A 27662-nucleotide genomic window follows, 5' to 3' on the forward strand; every position below is an offset into this window, starting at 1 on the left:
TAGTGACCCTCCCCCAACTTCCCCGAATTCTCCGTACCGAGTCACGCGCCAAGAAATTAAACAGCCTGCAAGGCGCTGGTGTTGTAGCCTTGCGGTGAGAACGCGACTCCGTCTCTCGGTATGTGTTGCACCGTGGGCAGTTGTGGCGCTAAGAACCCAGACATCTGAGCTTGGCCACGGCTAAACATAAGGGGCGAGTGATACGTGAACCTTCCCTAGGCCCCTGCTATCACCAACTCGCACTGACCAATGTGGTAAAGTGTGGTGGAAAGTGGGAGAAAAACAATATGCGTGACCAACACGGTGCGAGGAGATTGCCATTCAGTAGCGGATCGACAAAAAAACTGTAAACAATTTTGTGTGATTTATATATAGATCGCACTGACTGTGCTGACTTCACAATAAACAGGGACCTCAATGTTTTTAAAGGCTTGTGGTGGTGGAGCCTCCGTTTTATTCCTGAAAATCCATCCCTGGCTGATGAAAATCGCCACCATCTTGAGAGCAAATGCCAGCCGCAATATCGCAGAGTGTGTCGTTTGGCTTCAGAACGAGCGCACTTTGGTTAATTCCCTGCAGAAATTATGATAAGAACGGTGACTCCGAGGAGAATTCTCATCTTAATGAGAAACGGCAGCTTTCGGATGCAAAGCTGCCACCGCTGGAGGCTTGCGCAGATGCCAAACTCTGCCCCACCCTTTCACATTTCCTATTTACCCATTGCCCAAACCTGTCCTGTCCGTGGCAGGGACGTTACGTCTAAATGTACCGCAGCCCACCGTGGGCGCTCATACCTTTCATTTAAAGCTCACGTCGCTATTTGGCAGGGCGCTCGTTAAGACAAAGGAGGTGGAGTTTCTATGTATACACGAAGAAGAAAACAACTAAAATCATTACAGCCGAATAATAAATAACGGATCCGCCAAGTTGCAAATGTATTTTCCGTTTGACGTGCCAATGTTTAACCACACATTTGTGTCTGTCACACCCGTTTGATTGTTTGACTCATGATGTCAACTTGGTAATGCTCGTTTTTTTTGGCCAAATGCAGCATTGCGGCCAACGCCCACCAAATTCTAGAGATGCAAAAAAAACCAACCCACCCACACGCACGGAGCCACGAGGAGGGAGTGACCGCCCCAGTGCTACCACCACCACGCATCCAATCCCCTAACACCGAGCCTGGCTGGGGGGTGGGGAAAGGGGCCCTTTGTAAACAAGTGCGATGGGTCTCCTCCTCCTCCCATCCTACTCCCCCCCCATCATCATCACCATCACCCAATTCCTGCCGTGCCGGACAGGACCCTGCTGCCGTTGCTGCCGCTGCAGTCCTGGAGTGTGCGGCGATGCGCAGTCGTCACGCCCCGCCGTGACGCATGAAGCCCTCCCGATCCCATCCCCTCCCCATCTCATCTCTCTGCCGCAAGCCGTGAGCTTTGGGCGTTGGTCTCGCTCCATCTCCACTTGCGAAGTGACTCCTCACGTCTCAGTCTTCTCTCTCTCTCTCAGTGCCGGTCCCGTCCGGCTCTCTGCTCGTTCGACCCGCCGGGAGAAAGCGGTTTCACATCTAATTCTTCTTAAGAATTCGCCGTAGCTTCATCTTCTCTTTCTCCCCAACATATCTTGCTCTGCCGTGAGCGTGCAAGTAAGTGCGCAATTGTCACACATACTCACAACGGAGGTGGCCGCTGACCTGTGTTGGAGAGAGAGATAGCGAGGATGGGGGGTGGGTGGGGGATGAGAGGAAAACTAATTCAACAAATAAACTTTGAAAGTGTTGGGATTTTTGTTGTCGTCCTGGGAGAGAATAATTCAGCCTCCTCCTCGCCTGCATCAGCGACGGGGCAGTGCCCGTTAGCTGCCGCAGTCGGAGCAGCAGAGAGAGACACGGGGAACGCGTCCTGGCAACCCGGGCAGACAGAATCCGATACTTTTACACAACACAGAAATAGAACCGCGTTTATTCGTTAATCTACCGGGCAGAATATTCGGTGTGACGCTTTGTATAAAAGTGTAAGCTCTTCTTCGTTGTTGTTGCTTTGAGAAACGAAAACGAGCGGTTTGTTTTTTGTTGTTGTTTGCTCGTTACAAACATTCTTTCAACTGCAGATGCGCTGTCATATACGCAAAGAGAACAAATAGCAAGGCTCGGGAGGAGAGAGAGGAAAAAACTCTGTTTGCAGCGTTCCGATATGTTTGTTCGCACAGTACAATTGAACTAGAACGGCATCGGTGCCAAATGTGTTCGGTGTGGGTCAGAGCGAGAGTTTCAGTTTCATTTTTTCAGTTTCATCTATTTGGTAGAGCCCTGTGAGCCATTCGGCTCTTGAGTCGGTGGCAACCGCAACAAACAAAAAAGCTAAACATGAACAAGAAAACATCTTAAAGTGATTCTGCGCAAACAGAGAGTGGTGTTAGGGGTGGTGGTGTTGGGGGTGTTGGTGTTGTTGACCACCAGGAGTGACTACTGCGAGTGGTCAACCCTGGCGGGCTCTCACCTCCTGGCCTGGTTGTTGAGTGAATCCGCGATTTCGGCTGCCAATTTTCAAACGTTACATTCCATGCATAGACATTCGGCCGCGTATTGCATTGGAGTGTTGGCTATTTTGTTGTTGTTGTTGTGTGTGTTTTTGTTTGTTGTCCTTCCAACTACCCCCCCTCTCGGCACCTCCGATGAGCACGGCTGTACGGTGTGTATGTTGAACTTCTTTCGCACCGCACGTAGCCAACCGTGCTAAATCGGAGGTGCCGGGGGAAGGCCAATAAACTAAACACACAAAAAAGCTATTGACCTCGATGTTGGCTACGTGCGGTGCGAACTAAGTTCAACATACATTACACGTGTTGGACGGGGGCGTGCGTGTGCGTGATGCGTGTGTGTAAGTAAAAAGAAAGTGAAAAATGTTTGTTCCGCTCATAACATGCACGTTCGGTTGTGTAAAGGTCCTTCATATGTCACGGGAAGTGAATGGCAAATTGTGTTCGCGAATTGCGTTGGCAGCAAGGACGCTCACCGCAACAACAACAACAATAACAACAAAAGCCCTCGAGTGTGCGAAAGACACTGACCCACGGACACACGCCACCTATTCAAACAGAATGACCCAGATGGCGGTGAGGTTGCATGGGTGGGTCCTTGTGCGTGGTGGAGCAATGCGAAACGTGCGGCTGGATAGTTGGGCAGATGCTGCTGCTGCTTGCTGCTACTGCTCTTCGGGTGGTATTTATAAACGCCCGCTTGGGGCATCGCCTTTTCAGGGACGTGACATCATTGTTGGGCCGGTCGAGAATCGTGTTACCTCTATGTTTAAGCAATGGGGGGGAGGGGGGTGTTACAACAAACAGAAATTGCTGCTATAGTGACCGAGCCAAATCAACTGTTAGAATAATAATCATCATCACAATATGAATGTGCTGGGGGGTGGTGGAAATGACGCACTTTGGCGCCGTGAGACGCGACGAATGAGATGGCGAAAATAGATAAACAAACAACGTCGCTGTATAACGTGGCGCGTCGGTTGACACGGCAGGAGAGAAGTTAGTGAGGCCCCCCTCCCCACCCCCCCGCGTTTGTAAATGAACACATTCCAGCGACGGCACGACTCGTTGAAGCTTCGCGTGCGGTAAGTTGTTGTCGGCTCCCCGCTGCGGAATCAAGCGAGATGCTCTCTTTGCAGGTGACCGTCGGGCAACTATGTTCCTGCTACTTTTGTTCGTGATCTTCCTGCACATCGTGCCCATTGTGTTGCTCTTCGTCTCAACCATCGACAGCGTGAGCACATTTTGCTGATCGTCGCTTTTGTTCCCCCGCCTCCTCACCCCCCGTTCTCCTGAACAAGTGGAATGGGCATTATTTTTTTGTCTTGCAGTGTGATATTTTGAATATTTGCAGTCGGTTCGGTTGTGGTGGTGGTGGTGGTGTTTTGATTCACAACTGTATTTGTATCTGTGTGTATGTGTTTTTTTTAGTCATGGTGGGTTGCGGAGAGCAACGTCACAGATCTGTGGTATTCTTGCCACATTTATAAAGAAGAATGGAAGTGCAATGATATCAATTACAAGAACGAAGATGCAGGTAAACCATTATTTATTACCATCGCTAAGGCATCGTCAAAGATGCACAGCAGGATTAGCATTTGTAATATTACATTCCGCCATGCTATGCTAATTTAATACTCTATCTGTGTTGATCCATATAGTGAGATTAAAATATGTGTCAATTGATATCATGTACAATATTGCATATATTATCTTTAGGATATATTTCAAGACTAGCCATGTGGTTAAACCGATTACGTTGTTTGACCCTCTGGGGTTGACATTCCTAATTCATTTAGAGGCCCTCAGATCTCTGGCCTTCGCGATAAAAATAGAATTGGTTTGAACGAGAAAAATATATCTGAATGAATAAATAACGGCAGGATGTGCATGGGTTGAACCATTGTCAACATTTTGGTATTGAACTGGGTGATGGGTGAGTGAAGGGGTGTGTTTCTGAATGTGTAGCTGGTCGTGTGATTTTAAAATAGCCAAACTATATTTGGGAACTACCAGAGTCAGCTAAATACCTCCACGCTCTTTTGCGCTACGTTCATGTCAGCACTAACTTAGCCATTGCTTGTGATTTTGGGATGTGCTTTTGTAATATTTGAGGAAACATTTTAACGATAAGTTGTATACATCATTAGACCTCCTTTGCCAGTATCAAAATATAATAATAGGGTTTTTCCCTTTTTTTCTGGCAACAAAACTGAAACCTTTTTACGAGGAATCATGTGTGCATTAACCACAATACTTGTGGTCAAAATGCACCAATTGAGACGAGGCACAAAAGAAAGCCGTCTCTGGTGTGGACCAATTAGTTTCAAGGACAATGCATATATTATAAGTGTGTTTTTTGTTTGCATTTTGACCACAAGTATTGTGGTTAATGCACACATGATTCCTCGTCAAAAGGTTTCAGTTTTGTTGCCAGAAAAAAGGGGAAACACCCTATTATAAGTTGTGTGATTTATGCATTGCGTAACACCACAACCGTAAAGGTCAGGAGAGGGCCGGCGATGAGTCCACTCGGTGCTGTATAAGCTGCACGTGGTTGTAGTTCTTTGTGTAGGCGTGTCCTAAAGGGATTTGCTAAGTGTTGCGATGAAAATAAGCATAATGAGCCAGATACACGTGGTTGCCAAAATAAACTTTCCGAATTATAGAACAATAAAACAAAATAATGATTTGGGCCGTTTTAGAAGGAATAAAGGTGACTTAAGTACACATCTATTGTTTTTTTTATTACGAGAATAAACGTGAACTTTTGCCAGAGAACAGATTCACATCAGAAATGGGCGAGTACAAGCTAATAATGGAACAAACTAAGGATCCCAAGTCCCTTGAGTTTCATTTAAAATCTGACGGCCATTTTATCCTTGTGATGGGAATCAGTTACCAAGTGCATACACATTGCGTTGTATTTAACTTGTGTTTCGCTTTTGAATCAGTAGAGCAAGCCAACTCTACTGGCCAAACCGAAGTGCCTGAGCAATGAGACAACGTTGTATAGGGGGAATGAGGCAGTGTCATGTAACAAGACCAGTAGCACCCTTGCCATTTTATTTGTAAACTAATATCAACTGCGGAAATACAAGTCCAAGAATACTTTATGATTCTACTTAAAATAATATATTTAAAATTATTACTCATACTCGACATGAGTGATGCATCTATGAAAATCACGAACACAAAATTGCGTGAATAAAACAAATTTTCTCTTGTTGACAAGATATATATCATTTGTTGGTAAATGTATTTAATTTATTCCCAATTGTCATATCAGCACCACATGTCACGTGACAAATAATTCGTTGGAAAATCTCAGGATGTTGCATGTGTCGGAGAATAGCTGCAGAAAAGTTTTCAGAAGTGACCTCTTTTTTATCCACAATAGGGGTCACAATTCCTCTACACTTTTTTGTAAGATTTGTTCGTCTTCTAACAGTTAAACGAATACATTTGTAATAGTCAGAGCTGGATTTTAAGTTCAAAAGCAAATGTTACGTGATGGGTTATTAAAAAATAAATATGAGAAAAAAAATGTTGACACTGTTCATAGAAAGATCACAAAGCACTGTACACGTTTAAAATTGCAACGCTCAATACAAGAAAAAAAGTGCCACACAAGACAAAACAGATTGCACCAAGTTCCTTGGCATTTGTTTAGCCATCGTTGACTGAGCTGGCTCCATCAACACCGCTAGACTTGAGAACCTGGTTGATTCACAGGCGGCTAAAACTCAGATTCGAACCCAACATCTCAGCGTTGCTGGCTCAGCGCTCTATCCTCGGAGCCGTTTGGCCGACCTCTTATTTACCAACTTTAAAAATAATACTTCAAAGGGCTTTTCTCAATGCCAAAAAATGCGACATTAAAAATGAAATTCAATATTGACAGAATACTCATCTATTAAACATGATGCTTTGTATATTCAGATAATTGTGAATAATGGATGTTGTTAAAACATTTATTAGTTCTCTTTTTATATAAATAACCTACATTTTTACAACCTAAGTATAAGAAATTGTGTTGACTCGGGGAAAATATTGCCTTTTGATGTGTGACTATAATAATTATGGTTTGCTAAACTGAGGTTGCCAAAGGTGGGTGTGAACATGATCCGCATTGTAACAACAGCCTAACACTGCCCTTGTCCATGTTAAACACACGTGTGGCACCACTTATGGGCTATGAACCTCATGACACTGCTATGTTACCATTGATTTATTGTTATTTTGTGATTGTAACATTAATTTACACCACTGCATTTGTGTAACCATCAGATGGCTACAACAACAACAAATATATCTCAAAACGTTTTGCAAATTCCACATGCTGCAATGCAGCCTCTTCATAGGACAGTGAAGAGGCTGCGTTCAGGACAGATGGGTGACCATCATGCATAATGTATTGTGTGGTAGGCTGCTCCTGCTGTGAGGCTACATTATAGGCAAGCCAAGGTCAGTGCAGAAAAATCCATTGTTGTACTGTACTACGTTACCTCTCTGATCGGTGCGGTGAAGTACGGTCAAATAGTCCTGCGACCCACGTAAAGTGGGGAGGCCCTCGTTCAACGGTTGATTGACATTAGTACCAAAAAAATTATAAACCAGCGGTGTAGCTATTGAGTCAGGAGGAATCCGATGAGCTATGAAGATCTTTTTCACAGATGGGCGGTGTGGCTGCACCAAGGCCCATAGGCCTCAGGTGCCTCAGTAACGAGCTACGAGGCATGGGGAAGGCGGCTGGGAGGCCCTGTTTCATTCCTCGCTGACCACGGCGCCGCGTCATACCCAACAAATAAACCGAAAAATCTCAGAGGCCCGACTCAAAGCCATGATGCCGAGACACAATAAAAGGCCCTTATCCTGATCGCCCTCACAACCATCTCCAGGAAAACGGGGCCCAAATCATGCTATGTATCCAGTCTGACCTCGGCTACACGCAGATAAACAACATGAGAGCATTTCCTGATGTGACATTGACGCCAGTGTCGTGGGACCGTGCCGCGGTATTGCTTATCTCGCTGCTTGCAGAGGCGTTTTGTTGATATGAATGAAACAAATTCGAGTCCCTGCATGTTGCAGCATTAATGTGACACGGTGTGCAGCAATCTAGAGATGCATGCAACTGGTGGACCATTGAAGATGATCAGAGGGCAACTTCTGTTATCTTCTAACGTTGTTTTCTGTGGCCTCGTTCCTCCACTTCAGCAAGGCCAAAAGGAGTAGTGCTGTACTGAAAACACTATTTGGTTACGTGATTTAGCACCTTATGAATGAAAGATATTTTCCAAAAATTACAAAAGGGATGACAAAACGACTTTGGAAGACACTGCGACAGGCCTCTTATCAACATCATTAGCCACAAGAATCCACTTCTGGATTTAAGACCTCACCAACCATTTCAGTCAATGCATACGCATCAGGAATGTGGACATTGACAGAGATGGAACAAAAGCTCAGACGTGTAAATACTTGGGATGTGTGTTAGAGAAAAAAAGACAATTCAGCGACATCAATTTGACTCGAGAAAAGTAAGTGGGCTTGCGTAGGACATATTGCTAGAATGGATGATGGCACATCGACGGTAGTGGCTACCAAAAGGAGGGAACACACCTGAGAAGACAATCTCCTTGGAGATTGAGCGATGGGAGCAGCTCACGCTTCGGAACGAGCTACTTTGTAGCATCGTTGGATCTGGAGGGATATCGTAGACATGCGAAGACCTAATGATGATTAATTATTCCAGGAGCAACAGGGTTAAAGAAGTGATGGATCTGAGATATACACAGTATATGTATTGTTCAGGTGTGAAAATTTGCGTGATGTAAAGGAAGAATAGCTCACGGGCAAGTTTTTAGGTTGTAAATTAACTTTAAGAAATGTTGAGAGTTCGTGAGTGGAATCTTCACTGGGGACAGACTTTTCACGAATACAGAAGACTTCAGTTTTTGGAATGTTGCGATGGACGAAATTGGGGACTAAGCCAAGAGGAGGGAGCACCGAAATGGGGAGAGAGAAGAGAGAGTGAGGTGGGGTCAGCGGAGTCGAAGACCACGGAGTGCCAATCACTTTGGTGTGGTGGTCAATAACGAAGCCGTGCATTCAGGGTCACCAAGCAAGAAGATGGAAATTGTGAAAAGCGGAGAGCCGAGGTGTGTGACCGTTACGGAACACTTCAAAAACAACAACAAAAACAGTTTTTGAAGGAGTTGCAGACGTTGATTGGGTCACAGGGAAAGGAGTTGGTTGTGAAATCGCGCAGAGGATAGGTACGAAACGGGTTTGTTGAGGACACACGGTTGAGCTGAGGAGAGCCGCAGCTGAACCAGCCGAACTCGGCTGCCGAGCCAGTCAGCTGCTGAGTTAGGGAAGTGAGCCAATCAGGTCAGGTGGGCCCAAAGTCTTCACCCAAATAAGCCAAAAACAAAGGCCAAGCAGGCTATGGATGTGAGCCGACTTGTCCACGGGTGTCAGCAAAACGGCCTGAGGGTGACGTTTGGGCTGAAGGCAAAACCAAGTGTTGTAGTGAAGCCAGTGGTAGTGTGGTAGAGTCAGTGGTAGTGTGATAGAGCCAGTGGTAGTGTGGTAGAGCCAGTGGTATGGTAAAGAAATCTATAGTGTGATAAAGCCAGTGGTGGTGTGGTAAAGCTAAACGTCAGAGATGCCACAGGCTAGGTGCTTGGCACATGTCCGTCTGGTTTAATCTATGACTACACCAGGGTGAGACAAAGTTGTGAATTGCATCAAAGTCAGAGATCCACGTAGGAGCGGATTAGGGGAAGAAAAACACCGATGGATGAGCTCGCCACTAAAGTCACCTTGATTGCACAATTTCCATGAGTTAACTTGATCAAGAATGGGAACAGAACTGCGGTTGGCTGACAAAGGCAACACAATGCCGAGACTGTGACCAGCAGGACACTGGCGGTGTTTTCCACTCTACGTGAAACTCGTGATCGCCATCATTTTCCAACGTGGATATGAAATTTTTTTACAAAATCACACACACAAAAATCTCAGGTTCGTGTTACCGTTTGAACGAAGAATAAAGAATGCAGGATACGTACCTTTAAACAAATGATCAATAATTTGTGAAAGGGAAGCATTTGGAGTTTGGGGTTTACGTTTGCAATGGGAGAAGGCAACTCTCTGGGGCGCGCACGGCTGCGTGCGTGGACTCAGGAAGCTCCGCGCAACTGCTCACACGGGTTGCAATTATGCAAAGTGCACTTTTCGCTAATTGATCCTACACAATTGATTTTTGGGGCCAGGCATCAATCACGAGCGCCTTTGCCGACCAATCGAAGCATGAGACGGTTTTGTGTGCAGCCAGGTACGTTCCGTGTACCGTGCACCCTTGCAGATTGGACGGTTTAAATACAATGGGCAACCGGATTGTCTGTTGGAGGCATTGGAGAGTAGATTCACCACGTTCTAAATCATTTCCAGTGGCTGAGAGAAGTGTGGGTGGAATGGAGCAGTGGTGCAATTGTGAGTGCGCTATGAAGCCCTTGACCTAAGTTAAATTCCCAGCCACAGCGAGCATCGGTGATGAGAGATGATTTGAATTGGTCCTCCTGGGCCCCACCGTTACCAACCAGCACTGAGTTGCGTGATGAAGTATTTTGGTCAAACAACGCCTTATGACCATCGTAGTTTTGGGAGGCCTTCATCAGGCAGTGGATTGATGGAGGGCTCTAAATTAATAATTAATATTTGCCAAGAGCAGTTAGTCGCGTATTTTAGGCTTCACAAGAAGCAAAAGACTTCAAGATGTGCCTGGCCCTACTGCACAAATCCAATTTCCTGTGACTCTGCCATCTCTGAGTATGCCATAAAATAAAATTTAAATGATAAAATAAAGTGTAATAAAAAAAGAGGGGAAACGTGAAATTGTGCACATATATTTGTCTGATAGGGGGGTCTGTGGTGAAATGTAGAATGGGTGACTGTTAAGTGCACATTCATCACAAGAGTTGGGTGTTTCATAGAGAGGCCCGTGCTGGCATTGCAAAAATGTGACGTTTTGCAATGCCCCAAAAAAATTCTGGAAATGTGCCGCCCCGACCCAGTGTGCAATGTGTGCAAAACGGCAGCTGCACCCATTGCAGAGCTATTACTAGGACACTGGATAGGAGTAATATCCATTTGACCTGCCGCACCACCCATCATTGATGCCTTAGGCCTCAACTTATGAGGTCTGACATGGCACGAGGACGGATCTGACCCTCCGCAGATAGACGTGCCGTAATGCCCGCCACTTTCTGCAGCGTGTTTGCTGGCAGCAAAACGTCCGACGGATGCACCTATTAAAAAAACGACGGCAACTCCTTTATCGCCAGCTCCGACAGCAGCGCACCTTGATGAACTGGGTGGAGCAGCGAAAGGGGCGACCGTGTGGCAGGAACAGGGCTATACAAGGCCACGTGATTCGTCGCCACCATCAGATGAACAACCAGTGTACACCAGACGAAAAAACTCCTGCCTGGCATCGACCTGTCATAGGAGATGACCGTAACTCGGACCGCGTGATTTTGCCAACTCCACTGACCCAATATAGCTATGGCAGCTGGTGGAAAGCGCTCGACACCACCACCGTCACGCCCTTCGATCACACCAGTTTATGATAGACCCTGCTGCTCAGCCCAGAGGGCAGCGGAACCCTGACGACGCAGCTCACTTTTCGTACCGTTTGGTTCAGTTGGAAAATAAAGACTACATTTTGCACGTCTCTTTGTCTGAGAGGCGATCAAATGTATGTTGAACTTCTTTCGCACCCTACGTAGCCAGCCGTGCAAATTGGAGGTGCGGGGGAAGGACAACAAACTACACACAAAAGGCACTTCTCAAGAATGAGTTTCCTAATATCGGAAGGAAGAGAGTTCCAGACGACCGCAGAAGCGCATCTGAAAGCGTGCGATGTGGTGACCATCTTTGTTCAATAGGCAGCCAAAAACCACTGCTTCTGCGAGAGGATACGTGATGGTTTACGCTCCTCAGCAAGGTAACTGTGGTTCATTGGTGGCAAGCACCTTGTGTGTAATGAGTGCCACCTTATATGAATGGGTGTGACCTTATATGAGACGCAGAAAAGGGTGAACGCCGAGCGATTGAGGTGCCACGACGGGAGGCGATCGTGGTTTTGCAATTCCAGAAATTGCTCTAAATCTGTTAAGCGAGCGTTATTGAAATAACAACATTAAGCAATTTGGGTTTAACATTTCCCAAGTTGCATTCCCCGTTGTAAGAAGAAATTGCAGCAGAGAGCCTTAAACCTGTGTGATATGAGTAGTACGAGTAATGCTCCTTAATAAAAAAAAAAATTTGGGTTACATCACGGAAGTATAAATGTGTCGTTATGCCCGCCACCACCCGACACAGATCATTAGTAAGATTTCTCACGTAAACAAAACATGCCAATTCGTTACGAGTTCAGCACACCGGTGTGTGTTCGAGAGCAAACCCACAACATTTACAATTACGAGTAATGGTATTTGAGCTGGCTTTTTGGGTATCAATTTGAGAACTTTGCATGTACACTGTCATGATACTCATCCTGACCTTTGCCCTCTATCCCCCATCGTCATCTGTTCTGTGCGTACCCTCAACAGTACGCTCTTGCTCATCTGTACAGCCCTCTGTCTCCTGTGGGGCATCTTGGGTATTGGAGCTATTTGCGATCGGTCGCCATGTCCCCATTAAAATATATATACGGTGCCCGTAAATGGTACACGAGACTATTCTGGAAATGAGATCCGCCTGGGCTCTCGCGTTCTCACTTGCTCCAACAAAGTAAACTCGAATGCTTGATATATAACGATGTCCTTCAGACTGAAGATTATCCTGCTGTGAGATGATATCGCCAAACACCGACAATTTCCAACGGATATAGGCTGACGTACTTACAATGTTGTCACGGATAATTTAACGCCTTGCCACCGTACTTGCATTTAATAGTAAATCATAATTTACAACATTGTATGTCAAGCCAATCCTTAGATGTGAGGGTTGTTTGACCCATACTTCACCACACTAGTTCGGCATGGGTTGGTGAAGCGGGAAGCCCAGCAATCACTCCACTGATGTTCGCCATCGATCACTGTGGATCTAACGCCAGTAGCTGGACTGCTAGCGCAGCACACTAACCACCTCAATAATCAAAATATATATTTAATCCTATAATTTTTTCTTTGTGTAAATGATGGAAACATTTTTTTTTTACAGGAAAGTATCTTCGTATCGTTGCTTGCAGAAATAGAATGTGCCTTATTCCCATAGTGTCCAGACCTATCGCGCCATGGTACACAACAATGGCTGCATTGTTGTGTTGATTGACGCAAGGGCTGCGGTGCGCATCTCGCAAGTAAGGGTGGTTTACGGGCAAAGTTAAGCCTCCAGATTCCCATCTTTCTGGGAATTATAGAGCGGTTCGGAGTGAGACGGGGGGTGGCCTCGGGCGATGCGGAGCCCCGGCCCACTCCAGTGTGAGAATGCCGGCAACAGAGGAGACTTCGCATCATTGCCAACTCCACGTTTTTGTCGCTAAATTGAGCAACTTTTTTGTGGGTTTCCCTACAAGTGACAAGATTTTGTCACAGCTACCCACGACGAATTGAACAAGGAACCGCAACACCTATGTCTCGATGCTTGTGCACACCAATGGTGACGCAGTTTAGCAAATAATCTGTTTGATTTTGAGGGATACATTTTGAGACATTCTTCGATTAGAACGTTATGCAGATGCATGAGCGATTCCATGTGTATATTGAGGATTAATGTACTGCGTTTGATACTTGGTGAATTCTCTAGTGACATTTTTGACTTTAGACGGTCTATCTGGTGACATCTAGTGCCTCTTTGAGGTTCGTTAGTAAAATTTCGGCTTTGAACAGTTGGCAACACTGGGCGAGAATCTGGTTTTTGGTACCGCAGCCACGAAGTCATGGTTCTTTGGTGTTTTCATTTGAAGAAAAATAAAAACATCTTGATTTCACAAACTTGGAAATCAGAGTTGATATCTGGCAGCCACATGGTGATTGCAATGCATCTGGCCCTCCCTGCCTCCTGGCTTGGAAATAACGACTGTTTGTTTTCCCGCAGTATGGTACAGTGCCCCCCGGTAAAATACACGCAGTTATTATCCATTGAAAGCCCATTCGGAAAAAGAAAAAAAACTTCTATTTGGCAAGTGAATGTTTTGCAAAAACTGTAAGGACAATATCACTTTTTGTAATCAAAAATGACAAACGTGGTTATCTCATAATATGCTATATGTTCTGGTGGGGAAACCACTGATGATGTAATACACATACACAATTGGTTTTCCTTGAAAGGAATGCGTGCATGAAAAGGTTTTGGTTTAAAAATCAGTAGTCTGAAACCGCACGCCAGTGATGGAAAAGGAATGCCTGATAAAATGCAAGGTTGCAACTACACTGGTCTAAAGTGCACATAAGGCATTTAAATAAATTACTCCAATAATGATTTTAGAATTCTATGAACCCTCTTGTTCCCTACAATTATGTCTACATAAGCAGCGGCGAAAATGTTTAAGAGCAGAACTTTAAATCACCCACACGGACTTGTCCTCATCATAGTATCGTTCAAAACGATTCCCCTTCAGTGCAGTGCTCATATTTACGAAGATGAACTGATTAATATTATTCTGCATGCATGAAGCGGCCTCTCCCGTCGGTATGCACAGTGCAAACATGCTGCAGAAAAAAAGCCATGTGCACAAACGATGCATGCAAAAAGCATTGCATGTATGTGCGTATATATACATACACACATCCGTCTAGCGACGTGCAGCATACAAACAGCAAGACGGCGGTGACGCCCCTGCACAGAAAGGGGGATAGAAAAATCCCTGAAGCAAGACGTTCAGGAGTCTACCACATTGACAGTGGTGTCCACCAGTGGTGCAGTGTGGTTGGCATGGGTCCTGGTGCAGGGAATCAAATGCCGCACCCCAGCACGCCCCACCATCTAATTTCCCTCTCCTCCAGCTCACATACCCCAGTGCAGTTGCACAGCCTGCACACTTGATTAGCGGCGATGTCACTGGTGTCAATCTTTCCAGCCGAGGACGACTGCACGCGTGGTTTTTCTAATTGCGATCGTTGTGGTGTCATTTGTGCACCGCAACGTGAATATTCGGAGGGTTTTGTGCATCTCCCCCCCCCCCCCGTGCATCTCCCCCCCCCCCTTCTTAGTGGGCGTGAACAGTGCAGCAGCAAAGCTATGCCCCGTGAATCTAAACATTCCCTCTTTTGTTTTCAGTAGAATACAGGCATGTGTCTAAAGCAGGAGGGGTTTGTTTTTTATAATCGGTTCACATTACCTGCTGCGACCATATGGATCAGACACATACACAAGGGCAAATTGAAATGACACAAAAGATGACAATGTGATTTGTACAGAACCATGCGGAGATGCACGCAGGCAATTGCACAGAGCGGTAGAGAGAGGTGCACATGGACGACAGGACGCATGCAAATGAAAGACATCGCATTGACTGTTAAGGAACGTAAAGTGCGCTTGTCGCATGGAGGGTTGATGGCAGATGAAGAAGAGCGGTGACGGAATGGCAGCCAAAAGGAGAGAACACGATCAAAAGGATGCCCACAGCAAAGGTGGAGTGACGAGAGCAGCTGATGTGAAGGAGTGCGAGATGGCATCCACAAACGGAAGGTTCTAATTCTGCAGTAGATAAATGACAGGGCTGTTGACGACGACGTCGAAACTGAGGTTGTTATTTAGCAGTATTGCTTTGAAACATAATTATCGGCAATTCCACCGATGAAAAGCGTCTAAATGTGCGCCCCCCCCCCGTACATTTTCGTTGAAATGTTGAGACGTTGCCCGCCGCGGTCATTCCCCTTCGTCGACCGCGGCGTGTTCTTTAGGCCACGTCGTACTACGGGCCCCTCTATGAAACACCCAACTCTTGTGATGAATGTGCCGCATCTCACGCTCTGCACTGCAGGCGGCAACACAAATATCATGGAGGGGAGGTGGGGTTGGGAGAGGTGCGCAGAATTTCAAGGAAAGGGAGTATAGAGAGAGAGAGCACTACCACCGAGGGGAGGGGGGCTTGATCGTGAAGAATGGTGCGGTGAGAAATGTAATTAATAGTCCCATTTAGGACACGGCCCTTCGCTCGCTGTGTGGCTGCATTCGCTGGGGCGCAAGAATGGTTTGGCACACACACGCGCACATCCCCCCCCCCCACCAACAGATTTGCGGCTGAACGCTGAGGTCGTATATGTTAAATATGTTATTCCGGTGGCCCAAAAACGGTGACGACAACAAGCCGGGCCCGATCTGCCCATGCCCACCTCCTGTAGGATCAGACGCAATTATTGGGCGTTATTGTACACGGGGCGTACACGTTCGGGACGATTGAGGCCAGTGTCCTTGGCTCGCACTCCCTAACGGTTCCGAGGCATCCGCTCTTATGAAGGCGTATTTATTGACAGCGCAGTGGCTCGCCGCAGACGGATATGCACGGGACTTAATTTTATCCGGAGCTGCGGCCCTGGAAAATATTTGATGGGAAATGAAGCCGTTGGATATGCTTGAAGGCTCACTGCTGATGATGATGGATGACATAATAGCCCAGAATGAGCCCAATTTCGTCAGATCTTTCAAGCTAAGCAGACTTGAACCCGAAGATTGTATGGATACTCGGGGCTGTGCTACATTTTGGTCAGCAGAGGTCGGTCCGACAAAATCCATTGTTGTACCGTACATTACTGTAATACTATGCTCCCAGGACTATGCTCCCCGCCTTCGCCAAGCCACACCAACCAGCGTGGTGAAGTATGGTCAAACAATCCCCATGACTAACACGGCACGAGAGCGGCCTTCACGTAGCAGTCGATGGACGAAGGGCTAAAAAGTAAATGCCGCAGTCTTATTTTATTGCACAAACTGTATGTAATAAAACCCAAATGTTAGAAATGCCACTGTGCACCCATTGTGATTTGCCCTTAGCTGACATGAAGCTTGCTGGTGGGTAAGGCTGAGAGTGGTTAAGTGACCCGCTTCATGTTTGCAGATCACACGCAAACACATTTCCAACGCTGTCTGACACGTTTATCTCTGTGCCACGGCGAGTGAGTGTAACATCCTCGTCCTGACTGCACTCTGGATTTGTGTTGGCCATGCAAGCCGTTCGTCGCTGTCTTCGTTACTTCTACAAAATGCACTTGTGCGAGATTCATAGCCTGCTGCTGCTATTTTTCTGCTTGAGGCTTGGTATTTGTTGCAGTTTATGGGTGTTTATCCATTTTGTATTATATGTATCCGTTTTATTAGTGTTTTCTCAGCAGCTAAAGCAGCTAAAGCTGCCGAGAAAATATGCCAAAATTACTATCATTCCCACAAAGTACGGTAAAAACGAGAGAGAAAGAAAAAAAACGTTCCGCCATAATACAAAACGGATAAGTGCCCAGAAACAGCAACAAATACCAATGCCTGAAGCAGAAAAATGTGGCGTGTTTACGACCGTTTTAAGGTTTAGCTGTGGGAGGGGGTGAGGGTTGGGGGGGGGGAACTTGCGGTGTGACCGCCATTTTTTACCCAGTAGTTGACCCCAATAACGACCAAACTTCCTGATTGACATCTGGTCCGGGAGTCAGTGACCGCTGGTGCTGAGCACAGATGAGGATCTGGTTCTCAGCGGCGACCGTTAACCGAGAGTCGCTCATGGGGGGAGGTGGAGCGGGGAGGGGGGGTCTTAGTGTTTTCGCAGCAACAGGAGAGTGGAGGAAAATCGTGCGCCCTGCAATGTCTTTACTGAAAGCTTGAATTGCGACGCTCGCAAAAACATTTGCAACCGCGCTGGTTGCCGATAAAGGGCGCATTGTGCATGTACCAGAAGTGTGCACAATGCTTTCTCCATTCACGTGTTCGACTGCGGTGTAAATACATGTTGACATTGCACAAACATACACTCTATATATACGTTGTACATTTGAACACGGCTGTCACGTATTTGCTGTGTGTCACTTGACACTCTGAATAGTTATTTTACGGTTACTATTTTAATTTTATTTTTAATACCCTTGCAAACGAGGTATTCTGTCTCAACGGACCATCCAGGTGAAATATTTTAATTAAAAAAATACATGGAATACGAGAGACAAGGGGAGTGTGTTTATAGCCTTCTCTGGTATCCACTGGTACCTGCGCACGCGTGTGATTCTGCAATGCTATCGGTGACTTCATCTTTGCTGTGTATTCGCCCCGAGCTTGTTGAGCATATTCAAAAAAGGTAAAGGCACAGCCCTGCGATTGCTTGCCCACATCCCTCGCAGGCAGATGGGCCCTCCGCTAGAGGGAGTTCTGGAGAGGCCTCTCCTTGGGATACTTTTGCCTCCTCGTCGAGGCTGATTTCGTACGCAGCCTCGCGCGCGCTCTCGACACGCCGGCCCGTCGCAAACGTTCGTGACGTTCGCCACGATTGCTTCCCGTTCGCAGAGTGGATTCAGGCGGTGCAAGCCCTGATGATCCTGTCGGTGATCTTCTGCTGCTGCGCATTCTTCGCCTTCGTCTGCCAACTGTTCACGCTGAAGAAGGGCGGCCGATTCTTCATTACCGGAGTGCTGCAGCTTCTGGCGTGTGAGTGAGACGCACGTGTGGCGGTTGCGACAAGACGCAGATGCCTTGATTCCGAGTGGTAATGTAATGGTGAATCTACATACGGTTTGTTCAACGTAGGTAGAAAGGTCATTAGATTCAGAATCTTGATTTATCCTTGAGAAATCCGATGAGCTGCGAAGCTCCTTTTCACAGAGGCCCAGGAAGGGGGTGGGTCAGAAAGTTACAACAACAAAGGATACAAACAATGATTGGAGTGCAGAGTATAGGAAAGGAAAGAAAATCACAAGAAATAAATACTTAAAATAGATAAAGTATATAAGTTGCGTCTTTAAAACCGCCAGATTGCCCCCTCCATACAACTCAACTTTGCTCGCCAGGAAGCCTAAGAGCTGCGTGCTTAGGCCAAACAAGCGAGCTGCAGGTACAAGGAGGGACATTCTATTTGAGGATGTTTTAAGAACACGAGCCGTTAAAAAGCTTCGTCAAACCAAACTTTACCAAGTCTTTTTATAGTATTGACGTTTTAGCGCAATGTTACGCGAGCTCATTATCGTTATTTTTGATGGGCCATTCTCGAACAAACCCCATGATTGATGTGGTATTGGGAGGCCTTCATCTATCAGTGGATTTATAAAGGGCTGTAAATTAGTATTTATTTAAGATCTGCCTTATCTTTGGGCTGGATGTGTATCTCCTTGTACAATTGTACTGAGCGCAGTACAGAATGCAGAGTAGCGTTAGTAATGCCACATGCCACCCATTCAAAGATCGTGCACGTGTCCACAATGAGGTATGGGGTAGACGCAGCCCTGGACTCACGGTGAGCACGATGGACTTGCAATCCAGAGGTCGCCTCTGACCTCCCCGTGAGGAGTTTGAAACAATTAGCAAGTAAAATTTTGATTTAAAGCTTTCGTGACTGCAGGGATTCATATTCTTGGTTCTATCAGCAAAGTCACGTAGAAGGGAAATAATTCAATAATATAAAACAATCAAAATTCTCACGACGTTTCGACTGCAATACAAGCAACCATCATCATGATTTCACACCTGATGATGATTGCTTGTGTTGCATTCGAAACGTCGTGAGAATTTGTATTGTTTCATATTTATATTATTGTATTATTTCCCTTCTACGTGACTTTACCGAAAGAACCAAGAATAATTAGCAAGTTACTTCACCTCCACCTCCAGCTCCCCCCCCTCACTACTGAAAGCAACCCTACACAGATAGATTAAAGAATCCAATAATACTCTACTGCCTTACGCTTGGCACCAGTTACATATTTTAGCATGTGATACTTGTATAATAAATCGTAATCTCGTTTATTAGTGCCAAATTTAATTCATTACACATCAAAATCGTCAACAGTATGAGGAAATGCACTCCACTTGGGCATGCTGCAGAAACAATCCAGCAAAAACAAAAGACCACCCCATGTTGTTTCAGGCAGCAATATAAAATGAATTTCTTCCCGGTTAGCAATAAATTATTGACCAAAACATTCTAGAGATGCAAGATGAACGAATGTAGCCTGCAACGTTGTATGCGAACTTAAACGATGAAAGATACATATTGTAGGTGGATTCTAGAAACGATGTGGCATTCGCTTAGGACATTGCACATTTCCATTTCATGAGTCATTACTCATTGGAATATATGACCAAAAATGTAATATTGTCAATGAAGCTTCACAGATGTGCTTGCAAAAACTGTATAAAGGAAAATGTGGCTTGGTAGGACAATTAAGAGTTTTAGGGTTGAGAATATGTGGATAAGGGGTTTCAATATAATAATTTAAATAAACAGCCCTATAAACACAAAGATTTGAGTGTTGGCAGAAGGCATTTCCACAGCATTGGCTATTATCCTCCAAATATCTTTGGTGCTAAACACGTACCTTGGGACCAAGGTACCACATGTAGAATATCAGTTAGACCTGATATTGTTTGTAGAATGAGAGCGAGCTTTGCAAAAAATGGCAGCTGTATTCATCTTCATTTAGAGTGGCATGTATTGCTTTGGAGTTTACAAATGTTATACATACAATGGAAAGAGACCTCCCTGAGGCCTTAGACATTTAAAATTGCATTGGTTATCTTGTGAGTAGGAACATACATTTGAGATAAGATACATTATTGCCGCTTCAGCAGTTTTACACGATTTCATCAAATAAAATGTAAAAATGCTAGGTTGAGTTCGATTTATGAACATAATTAAACATTAACGGTTACCTTTTGCTAAATCCCTGATATCGTACAATGATTGCCGAGTGAATAGCTGTCATTACAAAGGACATTCGAATAGGGGCCCTATTTTGTTTCAGCTCGAGGGCGATGTAAAACATTTGCTTACATTTGGTCTGCTCAGCACTTGCGCAAAGCCGTCGTATAGGCACACGCATTTGTTCAAATTTCCCTACCGCATTCTTCCGTTGTGTGGGCAGAGGCATTCTTACATGGAGGCACCTTTGGGTACATGTCAGCAATTGTTGCCAATGCTAAGGAGGGGGTGAATGCGTTTGCCCACGTGGGCTCAAATAGGCCCACGAGTGCAGTCCAACGTGGAAAGCCCCTCACTTCCAACTTTGATTTGTAACTTTTATTTCCAACGTGGTCTTCTCTGCAGCAGCAACTGACTTGCAGGAGGCTTGCCTTACCTTTTCTCTCTTTGGGGAAATATTTCGGCATCCTGTTTAAATATTTGTACGCCTCTGTTTGCATGATGAATCCCACCTCGCCGTCACGGCTAAGAAACGGAGCGCGCCAGGAGAAACTCGTAAATTCCCAGCAAACTGCTGAGTTCACACAGAGGACCTCGTCAAGAAAAAATGACCACCACCCGCAAGGCCTCCCTTGAAGCTGCGGCAGTTACTTTTGACAAAAGTATAAAACCAGCTGTTGTAATTAATTGATAGTATTAATACACAGTTATTTGAAGTTATCATTAAGCAATAAAGCGATATGTTGTTTATTCACACTGTGGGCATATACGGGATATTTTTTTATGGTTAGGAACATTGGTTTCTTGTTCCTTCCACATTCACACATTCGCATCGCATATTCATTGGATGCATTAATACGTGCACACGTGATTCAAAATTCAAGACTTTTCATGGCAGCCACAAAAAAAGCCCCCACTCGTGCATGCTGGCTATGGAGAGCACAAATGTTCCTGGCAGGTGAAAATTTATTCCGTTGTTTAAAATGTGAAGGAGAGGTGAGATGGCTCTTTGGTGCAAACATCTGTTTCTCCACGAGGAAGTAAAATGTGTCATTGTGGTAACAGTGTAACAGTCCCTGAAAACATCGAATATTTTTGGGTCCGAGGAAAACCATATTTCCGTAAACAACCCTGCAATTAGCCAATTAGTCTGTAATTGAAGGGTGTAGTTACACAGAAACATTTATGACTATTTCCGCAACTTCTATGAACTTGTATTTTAACAACAAACACACCCACCCAACCTACGCCAACCCACCCACCTAACAAGTTTGTTTTCTGCATTCACATTTGCGTGATGAAAGTCCAGCGTAACGTGACGGTGCCGCGTTCGTGTGCCCCCCGCCCCTCTCTCTCTGTTACAGGTGCCTGCGTTTTGACCGCTGCATCCATTTACGTCGGCTGGTTCCAGCCTCAGCACCTGCCCTCCAGCGGCCCCGGCTACTCCTATATCCTAGCGTGGGTCGCCTTTCCCCTCACTTTCCTCAGCGGCATCATATACTGCTTTTTGCGAAAGAAGGAATAGTTTGAGCGGGCACGTGTTTCCCGGGTGGGGTCAAGGGTGCTTTTCCTGGTTGGAGTACTTTTTTGTTTTTTGTCATAATCACTGTACTCCCTTTGCAGACGATGCCACAAGTCCTCAAAAACTTACAATGCTTTCATTTTGTACATGTTTGTAAATAGACGAGTTCATTGTTCAAGAATGCAATAGGAGTCATAGACGTAACATTTGATTTTATGATTTCACGTGTTACTTAACCGAGGCATCATAAGAAGTGAAACTGCATAAATATTAATGTATTTTCATCTGTGAAGTATGCAATCGATAGTACTTAACAATAATGATAGTGAGCATGTTTTCTGCATAACATTTTTACATTTTAAATGTTTCATGTTCTAACATTGATTACGTGAATCTTTTAAGAGCTAAAGTCTATGCCCAAAAGACTTCCATTGCTTGCTGAAATCTATGCAAAAAAATAACAGCATGTAAAGTTTTAAGAAGTATCTTCATTGTATTTGTTAATTTAAAATCACGAGATTATGATGGGGCATCCCTCAAGGACTAGTCTTCACGTAAAAAGCCTTGACTACAATGCTTACAGTACAGTGTATTAATAGTGGCAAAAAAAACTGCTTTATGAAATATGCAAGGTATTATTATCAGGTATTTTCTTTATTTTAGCTTTCTATGAAATATAATATCTGGACAAAGTTACATTTATAAACATATTTAATTTAAGACACTAATACCATAATATTGTGCTTCAGAAAAGTAATGTGCAACATATGAATGATAATTAGCTATTTTTCTTCAGCAGTATTTTACATTTTTCCCCTAGATTATTTCAATTTATTCCCATGAGAAATAAAACTAGACTTCTTAAATTGAACTTTGTTTAGGTATGATGATTTTTTTAATGGGTAATGTATTGAATAGGGAATCCAATGTGTTGATACGTAAGCTTAAGTTGAACCGTTTTGTGTTAGCGTTATGCGAACGCTAAAAGACAATAGTATCACAAAACATGCAATGCACATTCTAAACAAAAATTTGCTTGCAATCGCGTTCATTAGGGTCTGCAAAAAATAACCAGATTCCTTGCACATTTCATTGCCAAGCGACTTCTGGGGTAGTGCAGAGAGGTCTGTCTTTGTCTCCCCTTTGCGTGATCATTTACTTTGCAATCGGAAAGTTGTTGGAAATGTTGACTTAAGTGCAAAATTACGAGAAATTACGTGAATGACCTGAGACCAAGCGGTACATCCACACGATCGTCTACTCGAGAATTTATGACTGCATTTTATCAAAGTTGACAACACTGGGAACGGCTTGCTCACTAATTTCGTCGACGAGTAGGATCTGTCGCTGGGAAATGCATAAGTTTCGTATTTACACCCGGGTTGATGCCCTTAGCGAAGTTGACCGTGTAAACTTATGAGTTGATTGGAAAAAAAACAATATTGTCCATTCCAAGCACATTCAGATTTCAATGGTGCAGAGGAAAGAGTGGACCGTGTGATACTTGTGATCTGTGTGATTACCATAAACAGCAGTAACCACCCTGGGGCTCTCCACTAGTAACCTACCGTTACATCTGCGTTGCATATTGTAAACACTTGTACTGTAATGTTAACCCTCTTAGTGCTATTATTATTTTTAACAATATAGACGCGTCGAAAAAGAACACCCTACTAAATCCAGCGCACCTACGATCCGAGTAATATTTTGTACGTGTGTTGTGCGTTCACGCTATATATCAGGATTCTGTGGGGGCTCTTGGACGTGGCACGTTTAAATGTTGGTGGGCATCACACCAGCTACAAGTGTTTATCCAATCCAAGGCAGTCACGGAAGGAGGTGCAAGTCGTACGGTTGCAACTGTGACCGAATGCTATCCAAGGATTCACTGGGTGGTCCTCAATGAGTAGCCAAAGAGACCAATCAAATTTTATGGGATTTATTTTTTCAATAATGGACAATTGAAAGTCAATAATAATCCAATACACTGTACTCGAAATGCAGTCATGCCGTGTCTACGATGACATTCTGTTGCTCAGCCTGAAATAAAACTCTTGTTTTAAATATTTCAATGGTTGTGTTTTGTTTACCTTCGTGTACTGTACACAAATAAATACGGCCATTGATACTTCCACACGGCAGAAGTCACGCGTTGGCAGCAACAAATTCAGAAGAGGCCTGACTTTGCTGATGAGACCCTGCAAGTCAAACACGGTACATGGCTTGCCCGCTTGAAATCACGCTGATGAGATACATTTGTCCAAAAGGCCGAGGCATACAGCATGTATTTTATGCAAAGAAACTGACTGCCCTATCCATCCATTGCTTGTAAACCGTGATCCTCTTACTACAGCGTACAGTGAGTTTGATCTCAATGTACATCTCTTAAACGAGTCTTGTCACAGTGATGCAACGTTGGTCAGTTTTGAACCCTAACTCAAGGTTGTGCAGTGGTAACAATTTGCCTAGCGGCAAAAATAAAAGCCCTGGGTTTGATTCCTGGCCCAGATGCCTTTCCGTGTGGATGGTGTATGTTCTCCCCTTATTTTACACCGGTTTCCTCCGGCTTCTCCGCTTTCCTCCCAAAGCTTTCAAAAAAACACACACACAGTAACCAAACATCGCGATGCTGAATAATTACCTGCAGATTACTCGCTTGGGATTACACAGCAGCAGCAGCAACAACAACATCGCCCCCCTACTGCGAAAACGAGGAAGGACCCTCCTGAGAGCGGCTTGAGGCTCAGGTGAGGACCTCGTGTGTAAAGCAAGTGGAATAAATAAATAGTTATTAACCACCACGATATTTTAAATATACCGTAAAGTGTACCTACTGTACCTCATTAGCCTACTCCATCATTCTAAAAGATTCCAGGAGCGCAAAGACATACATTTCAACAATAGAGGGTTTTTTTAGGAGGGGGGGGGGGCTAGATCGCATAAATATGAATGTGTCGTTAAACCCGCCACCACCCGACACAGCCAATTAGTGAGGGTTGTCACGTAAACAGAACGTGCCAATAAGTTGCTAGTTCAGCAAACCGGTGTGTTGGAGAGCAAACCCCACAACATTTACAATTCGAGTGCCGTGACGTTTCGCCGGTAATTACAACAACCAGCATCATCAGGCGACAGCCACAGGGTTGTGGAGAAATCCTCCTGTGTGTGTCTTAAATCGACGGGGGATACATGTGATGTGGTCACTTGTGAGGTCAGGCGCGAAGGCCAAGGTGTGCGGGGAGGGTTAATGTATATGCATATAAATGATGTACATTTCAAATTCCTCTCGTACCGAACCTCAGCTTAGCTCGCCGAGCAGAGTGCGAGAGAGAGGAGGAACACATTTTTCAAAGTCAAATCCACGTAAGTAACTCACGAATCCAGCTCGCATACAACAGTGGTAACCACACCACCCTGTGCTCACGTCTTACCCTGGAGATCCTTGATCACAAGCTTGCCTCGCGCGTGGCAAAAGCTACAAAGCTAAGTGCAGGATAACAAAACGGTAGGCGTCTGACCCCCCACACACCACACCAACTTAAACAGTCAGGTAACGTAACTCTCCTTCACCCATCGCTGCTGCCACCAACACACGATTGGGTGTGCTGAGCGGTAGAGCGAGCCTCTCGCGGCCGGAAGGTCTTCATAGTTCAAATCCTGATTGAGGGTTGACTCGGCTGATCATCCCTCCGAGGTGGATACAATGGTTTATCACTTCTGTGGGGGAGTCAATAGTGGTTTTCCCTATGGACAGACCTGCCCCCGCCACCGCAATGTGGAATCTCCACGAGTGGCTGAAGGCTGTAAACTGGAGAGGAGCACTAATTGACTCAATGTTCATTTGAGGAGGAACTCACTTTGACAGAATTCAGTGAATAAACTATTGAACAAAAATTAGTTTACCAGGTAAGACTCACTGAGCTATTTAGCTCTTTTTAAGAAGCGACCTGGCCACAAATGATAGCTCAACGAAGTGGCTTATCGCGCGCAAATTTATCGCAGCCAAATACTCTAAACGCGCGATGTCGATTCTAAACGTGGAGGGCACAACCGGAGGTCCCGGGTAAAAATCCACACGGCCACTGGGAGAGAGAGAGAGAGAGGCATGCAAACTCCACATATACCAGCGACAGAGTCGGGATCTCCTGTATACCAGGCGAGGTAGTTAACATCTGCTAGCCACCGTGCACGTGTCCCACACAGTACGCGGGAGTTCCCGGGAGACTCAAGTGCCCATTCCCCGTGTCGCACTCTCGCTCGCAACTGGGCGACTGCCAAAATAATTAGCGGGTGCCAACTTCACTCACTGAGCTGGTCTTGTTTAAATACCTTTGGTTATCGTCTCACATTATCAGGCAACCCAACACTTTAGTAACCTCCAAAAGAGGGTTTGTGCGGAGGCCACAGTGTGGTTAGGGGCCGGCCATAAATGACGTCACGCACCTAGGGGGAGGGGGGGGTCAGACATTTGTGACGATGTGTGACGAGGGGGGGGGGGGTGTTGAGAAATGTGACGTCACATCAAAATTCGCAACTTTTAATAAATATAGACAACACGTTCTACTTCATTAAATATACTTTTTAATCAATGTTTTCTCCTACAACATCAGAGTGCAGCGCCACATTAAATACGCACTACAATGACAATAGTTTAAAGCGATTTGAAACGGTTTTTTTTCGGGGGGGGGAGGGGGGCAGAGCTTTGTGACGTCATATTTGAGGAGGGGGTCTGACTTTTTGTGACGCCGTGTGACGTAGGGGGTTGGGGTCAAACATCGTCCAAAATCGCGTGACGTCATTTTTGGACGGCCCCTTATCATCGCACTCCAAGTACGGACCCCGTCACATGGGTTCGATTCCCGGCCATGGCTGACATCAGCAGCGAGTGATGTCGGAACCCGTCGTGCGTCTCCACCCCTTCAGCAAACCCACACTGAGCAGTCTGGTGAATTTATGGTCAAACTGACCAGTCTGGTGAAGTATGGTCAAACAATGCTCGTGATCGACACGGCGTAGCATTGGGGGGAGACCTTCTTCACAGCAGCACGCGATTACCAAAGGTCTATAAATGAAAGCTCTAATTGGCGTGGCCTTTGATACGAGGCAAAAGGAGGGCGACGGGAGGTTGTGATCACCCTCCTCGCATTCAAATATCGGGGATATTGTGATGCATACAATAGATTGCCAAGAGAGACGGAGAGGTGACAATCATTGATTTGTTTTATCAATAGGCAGGGTTTTATGATCGATGCTCTGCTACACGCCTGTTGGGAGGATGTCCCCCAAAGGGAGTTTCCTATTTTGACTTCCCCTGGCAGAGCTGCTGCTGCTTGATTTCTAACCAACAATTGATTATATTTGCGACTGACTCTTGGTTAGCATCGGAGCTGCCAATACGAGTGATTGGAGCTGCCAATTACACAAAGCCATGCTCAACGAAGCCAGTCCACTCGGTGAGCCTCCATTTGTTTTGCTGTGAGAATTCACCGTTGGGGGTTGGATGCTCGTTTATCCGTGCGCGTGCAGTCCGTGCTGCCGAAAAACTAAAAAAACCGGCACGGGTAGCATAGATTCCGGAGCAAGGCCACTAAGAGATGTGCACAATTTATGGCGTGGGACACAAAGGCGGCCGGGCGTGGTGTTGGCCACCCACCCCCTTGTGTGCCGTGCCAGCCTTCATATGTGCTCGCTAACAGCAAGCACTTGCCTCAATAGTCTCTTAAGGCTATACGGGCGATCTTTGTCTTTGTGTGTGTG

At 45.4% G+C, this 27662-nt stretch overlaps 1 protein-coding gene across 2 annotated transcripts; it reads left to right on the forward strand.

Annotated features, from left to right (window-relative positions):
• The first annotated feature begins 1229 nt into the window (after window positions 1-1229).
• On the forward strand, window positions 1230-23953 carry LOC144932399 (peripheral myelin protein 22-like). Of its 2 annotated transcripts, XM_078856408.1 has the most exons (6): window positions 1230-1645; window positions 3002-3128; window positions 3678-3772; window positions 3970-4075; window positions 18037-18177; window positions 21748-23953. In XM_078856408.1, the coding sequence occupies exons 2-6, from the start codon at window positions 3125-3127 to the stop codon at window positions 21906-21908; spliced, it is 507 nt and encodes a 168-aa protein (XP_078712534.1). In that variant the 5' UTR covers window positions 1230-1645; window positions 3002-3124; the 3' UTR covers window positions 21909-23953. The 2 variants fall into 2 exon arrangements, with proteins under 2 accessions (XP_078712534.1, XP_078712536.1); XM_078856410.1 differs by lacking the exon at window positions 3002-3128 and having other exon boundaries at window positions 1231-1645.
• The last annotated feature ends 3709 nt before the right edge of the window (window positions 23954-27662 follow it).

This window comes from Lampetra fluviatilis, chromosome 5, assembly GCF_964198595.1.
Source record: "Lampetra fluviatilis chromosome 5, kcLamFluv1.1, whole genome shotgun sequence".
Taxonomy (NCBI): domain Eukaryota; kingdom Metazoa; phylum Chordata; class Hyperoartia; order Petromyzontiformes; family Petromyzontidae; genus Lampetra; species Lampetra fluviatilis.